The sequence below is a fragment of the Podarcis tiliguerta genome (assembly GCF_965153285.1).
Source record: "Podarcis tiliguerta genome assembly, chromosome: 3".
Classification (NCBI taxonomy): domain Eukaryota; kingdom Metazoa; phylum Chordata; class Lepidosauria; order Squamata; family Lacertidae; genus Podarcis; species Podarcis tiliguerta.
Genome location: NC_139536.1, coordinates 69,081,194 through 69,087,193, shown reverse-complemented (window position 1 = coordinate 69,087,193; position 6,000 = coordinate 69,081,194). Strand labels below are relative to the sequence as shown.

General features: G+C 45.5%; 1 protein-coding gene across 1 annotated transcript in view; it reads left to right on the top strand.

Moving 5' to 3' along the window:
* The first annotated feature begins 3,336 nt into the window (after nt 1–3,336).
* The window catches only part of SLC16A10 (solute carrier family 16 member 10), a 40,164-nt gene continuing 37,500 nt past the window's right edge, over nt 3,337–6,000 (top strand). The window contains exon 1 of the mRNA XM_083433703.1: nt 3,337–4,394. Within this exon, the coding sequence (XP_083289829.1) occupies nt 3,968–4,394 (427 nt within the window). The 5' untranslated portion in view covers nt 3,337–3,967. The remainder of the gene's footprint in view (nt 4,395–6,000) is intronic.

Genomic DNA, 6,000 nt, shown 5'->3' with positions numbered 1-6,000 from the left:
TAAACAGTGCAACCCTATGTCTACTCAGAAGTAAGTCCCATTAGATTTGGGACATTTTTTTTATTTTTCTTTATGTAATATAGAGCCTTTTATTCTTGGTATTCCTTGTGCCTCTGATGGTTTCAATCACAGGTTTATGTTTCTGTATATCTTGCAAGTCATGTGCGCCACACCTCTTGTTCTCTTATTTCTTCTGATGGTACTCTCTGTTTACCTGTCTGTATCACACTGCAAATATCCAGATAACCAGATTTAATATTTCTTATTGTGAACATTCCATGCCCACCTTGGTATGGTTTGGTTTAATTTTCATGTGTTTGTTTCATGAAGTTCTATTTTGTTATTTGGGTTATATGGCTAGTTTTTTAAAAATGCTTTTTGTTAAGGAATAAAAAGACGAAGCAACTTCCAGTAAGTTAATTGGGACTTCCTTCCAGGTATGTGGGTATAGCCTTAATTTCCTCCATAGAGGTCAGAAGAGATTCAAAAGCGACTTTGCCTTCACTTTCTGTTCCCATTTGAGAGTAGCCATTTGGGCGGTAGGACTGTAACAGATGTGGAAATCAAGTGTCTCTCAGTTGGAAACATGAATATAGACAAACTATTGTAATTGGAACTCTGTTCTTTCCCTTCCATTTGTCCACACTGACAGTGATTTAAAAAGCAGGGTGTTAATAAGATACCCATTGTCTCACTGTCATCGAAGATAGGGTTTACTCACTTGCCTAAAAAAACTTGAAACACAAGAGATGTATGTTGAAATTGGGGAGACTAACTTCTCTCTTCTTCACCCTCCATCTCATTATCATCATTCACACACATATACATGTATTTTGACATAAGTGGGTAGTATTCAATGCTAGACCTACTCAAGAGTAAACCCATTGACGTTAATAGACATGACTTAGGTTTATTACTTTCAATGGGTAGGACTTAGTATAATACAACCCAGAGTGTTTAGGATTACTACCCATCCTAGCCACAAAGGATTTCCCACGCATTTCAGTCTCCAGAATGCTCACTTCTCTCCTCACCATGGGAAAAATAGTTTCTTAAGAGTCCTTTTTCCCTTCACAACCCACCTTAGCAAAGAAGAAAAGATGTGCTGCTAGGTCCTCCTCCACAAAGAAAACTTACACAGGCTGCTGTAAGCTAGCGAAGGAGGGAAAATGCAGACTAGAAAGACCAAACTGATAAATTTAGAATGCATAGTTCTGATTGGCTTAGCATGCCCCCGCTTATTTTTTGTGGCTTGGGGTTTGGTTGGCCAGAGAGAGACAGAAAAGCATGAGGACCTTGAAGAACGGAAAACAAAGGCTTTCCTGTTGGTTAAATTATTTGTTTTTAACAATTTTTGTTGCTGTGCAGGGGAACGGACAGCTTCCTCTATGGGCCTTGGCCTCTTTATATTTCAGCCAACATATCCTTCAGTCAATCATATCAGAGCAGCATAGAATTCTCCCCCTCATCAGACTAGTTTCCTAATCCAACAAGTGACCAATATCTTCTGCCCAATAAGTCAAACAGAAGTGTAATTTTACAAAAGCCTTTCTCAGTACAGTATTTTAAAAGAACTCAGTTTCTCCCAGACCAGACTTGTGTAACTAGATAGCAGATGTTAGCCACCAGGATACCTAGTGTTACACATTTAACATGACACTCCTATGCACATGCATATCTTAACCAAACCCTATTTTTAAAAGTGATTTCTCCCTAGTAACTCTGCTTACAAAACGAACAACAGCCCTTTTATTGCTTTTAATGGGTGTGGTATATTTTTATGGTATTCTGTAAATGATCCTTCTTGAACCTACATTTCTAAATAATTGGCATTAATACGGCAAGACAAAAATAGCAAAAACCAGGATATTGCTATATCAGTAAACACCTGACTTTGTATTGTGCTTTTGGCTGTGTTTGTACATGGTGATATATTGCCTACATTGTCCTTGTGGGACTGTTTTAGTTATGTAATATCTCTTTTAAAAACTGACAAAGTTTTCTGGCAATATAAGACCTTAACAGATTTATTTTGGCACAAGTGGGGGCTGCAACAAAATGTTGTAGTGTGGAGTGCTCTTATTCAGGTTTCTAGCCCTGGCCTCAACAGTCAACCAGCATTCGTTACCTACTAAACACAACCAGTCTATACTGGGCATTTCCCCACACCAACCAATTTTTTGGTACTTCTGCAAATATTGGGATTCCCCCCATGCCTACCGCTTCTTCTTTATCGTGCATTACTTGTACCATTTGTGCTACATAAGCCTGATTCAGTTCTGTTTCGGTTTTCCTAGCACTCAAACACAGGTATGTTTTCTCTCATTTTGTATTAATTTTTGTTTTTAAGCCTGCATTTGCATTTGTATGGATTTCATACACCCTTTTTACATAAAATGCATTTTCAATGCTTCTCAATGCATTTTTCAGGAGAAAAAAAAAATCTGTATTTTTTGCACACTGAAGCACTGCAAAATCTGGAAGTGTGACTGGCCGGGAGTTGCGGTGTGATCTGCAAGAACATTAAACTGGCAACAGCAGTTTGCATCTGTTTCCTGTGAAAAACAGACCAAATTTCTCCTGTGTCACAAGCTTATCAGAAAAGGAGAAAGTGATTGTGATTGTGTGTGTGTCGACAAAAGGGAGTAGTCCACAAAAGCTTATACAGTACAGTAAATCTATTATAAGGTCTTTGTGGTACACTAAAGTATATACTTGAAGGGGGGTATAAACCCTGCTGTTCCCCCTCTGGATTTTACTTTTAAAAGTTGTTCCTCAAGAGACCTATCTCCATTTGTGCTATGTGGCTCAGTAAGTAATCAATGCCCAGCACAAACATATTTTCCTCTTTTTCTTCTTGGACCTGTGTTCCCATATGTAAGCAATTGAACTCTGGGAAAAAGGCTTGCCCCTTTGTCCTGTACCTTGGCAGAACCTTTGTTTCCCTGTCGCCCTGCCAGCAAAGTATGTCGCTGTCTTTGGGGAGGCGACTGACGTCACAGACACACACCTTGCCTTGTGTGTGTTACGGTTCCAGTCTCTGGGGCCGCTCTTTTCATACTTTTACGTTTTATATACAGTATAGAAGTGTATGTGTTTACATATATATCTCTGTATGAACTCTGTCGCAAAGCTCACGGGGACGTTGCCTTCTCAATTTCCCCGCCCCCTTCACCCCTCCCCGCCCGCCCCCGCGCGCCAAATTGCGCCTGCTGAGGGAGGAAAGCAGCTCCATTCGCTGCTGCCGCCGCCTTCCACCAACCGCCTTCCATGTGTGGTCGTTAACTGTTGACTTATGGCTCGGCACGCGCGCAAGCGCGCCAAGAGGCATGTTCTCTCCCGAACGTCGCTGCAAGGCTGGAGTCAGTTTCCTCATCCACTGGCACGCTGTGCTTTTCTCCTTCTCTCCCGCCTCACCCTCCCAGCCATCCGCTGTGGCCCACGGAGAGGGCGGAGCTTCCCCGCCTCCTAGCCAATGAGAACCTCAGGATTAGGGGGACGGAGAAGGTGGTAGCAAGGGAGCACGCCCCTTTGCCAGCCACGCCCCTTGGTGGGGCGCGCGCGGGGTGGGGGTGGGGAGTTACCCCTTTAAAATAACCTGAAGGCGCCTTGAGCGAATTTACCACCCTCAGGGGCCGGTTTGTGAGGGAGAATTTTATACGGGGGGATTATATAGATCTATTTGTATATACTATATATATGTTCTCAAAGCGCTGAGTTTCTTTTCCCGTCGAGAAGTTTTATACCCGGTCATTCCCGTTCCTGTTTCGAGAGAGATGACCGCGTTGCCTCCGCGGAGCTAAGGAGGGAGCGAGCGAGAGGCGGCGGCGGCGGCGGCTGGGCTCCTGAGAGGCAGAGCGAGCGAGGGAGCGAGAGAGAGGGGGGCAGAGCGAAGGAGCGAGCAGCCGCGTGAGGCCGCCTCAGCCGCCCTTCCTTCCCTCCGCGTAGCTCCCGCCGGCGGGCTGCGATGTCTCCCGTCAGCGAGGAGGTGGGAGCGGGGGACGGCTGCCCCCCGGCTGTCCCCGTGGCCCCCTTGGAGGGGGGCGAGGCGCAGGGCGACGAGCCGAAGCAGGAGAACGGCGGCGAGTGGTGCTCGCACCAGACGCTGCTCTCCTCGCTGGAGGCAGCCGCCGGGGAGCCGCCCCCGGTGACGGCGTTCGCGGCGGCCGGGAGCCCCCCGGAGAAGAAGCTGCAGAAGCCGCCCACGCCGCCGCCGAAGGGAGGCGAGGCGCCGTTCGAGCCCCCCGAGGGCGGCTGGGGCTGGGTGGTCATGCTGGCCTCCATGTGGTGCAACGGCGCCGTGTTCGGCATCCAGAACTCGTGCGGAGTCCTCTTCAAAGCCATGCTCAAGGAGTTCGGGGACCCCAACGACCCGCAGCTGACGTTCAAGACAGGTGAGTGAGTGCGGGGGGGGGAGAGGAAGGCGGGAGGTGCGGGAATGGAGACCCCCCCACAACCGCCTCTGAATCGGGGCTGCTGCTTTTGCGTTCAGAGAGAGATAGGGAGGTGATGGGGGGAGAGAGAGACTGGGCTGGAGCACTTCTGGGCGAAGGTGGCTTGTGTTTAGATTTAAAACCACCCATTCGTTTTTGGTGCACAGAACAAAACCTCCGAATTGGTGGGCGGACTGGGTGAAGGAGGAGCAGGCGCTAAGGTTTTGCAGTTGCTGCTGTGTATGTGCAGAATCTGCCCCCTCTATTTGGGGGAAAGTTTCTGCCCTGCTTCCCATTGTTCTGGGACTGTATGTGACGTCCTTAAAAAAAAAAATCATAAGAAGGGCCCTGTTGAATCAAACCAGTGGCCCACCTAGTCCAGCATCCTGTTCTCACAGTGGCCATCCAGATGCCTGTGGGAAACTACCTCTGATCATGGAAGCAGAGCATTGCCATCAGGGTTAGTAGCCATTAAGAGCCATATTCTCCATGAATATGTCCTCTTTTAAAGCCATCCAAGTGGGTAGCCATCACTGCCTCCTGTGGGAGCAGAGTTCCATAGTTTTAACTATGCACTGTATGAAGTACTTTATTTTATTTGTCCTGAATTTTCCAGCAGCAGCTTCATTGATGCCCATGGTGTTATGAGAGGGAGAAAAACTTTGTCTCTCCATGCCATGTATACTTTTACAAACATCTATTGTTTTTTCTCTAAACTAAAAAGTTCCAAAGATTGCAACCTTTCCTCATATGGGTGTTGCTTTATTCCCTTTTAAGGGTCATGTTGATCACACTTTTCTGAACCTTTTCCAATTCTACAATATCCTTTTTGAGGTGAGGCAACCACAGTATTCCAAATGCAGTTGCACAATAGATTTGTACAATGGTGTTATAATATTAGGAGTTTTATTTTCAATTCCTTTCCTAATAATCTCTAGCATGGAATCTGCCTTTTTCACAGCTACTGCACAGTAGTTCTTCATTTTCATCAAGCTATCTACTACAAACCTGAGGTCTTATTCCTGGTCAGTCACTGCCAGTTCAGACCCCATCCACATATGTGAAATAAATATTTTTTGTACCAGCTTTCATATCTTTACACTTTTTTATGTTGAATTCTATTTCATATTTCACCATCCAGTCACTTAATTCGTAGAAGCCTTTTGGAGCTCTTCACAATCTTTTTCTTTAAATGATCCTGAACAATGCAGTCCTGATAGGATTTCTGCTTTTGGATGTGTATTTTACTTCTGTATCTCCTTCACCCTCTCTGTCTAGCTTGTGCAAGAGTTTGTAGATTCTGTTTACTGAAAGAAAGAAAATTAATCAGAATTGGGTTTAAAGGTTTGGCTAAGGATTTGTAACCAGCAATAATACTCATAGAATCATAGAAATATAAAGTTGGAAGGGATCCTGTGGGTCATCTAGTCCAATCCCCTGCAAAGCATACACGACAGATGGCCATCCAACCTCTGCTTAAAATCCCCCATATAATGAGAGTCCAAGAGTCCACTGTCCAAGAGGTCTTGCTGTCAGAAAGGTCTTCCTGATGTTTTGTTGGAATCTT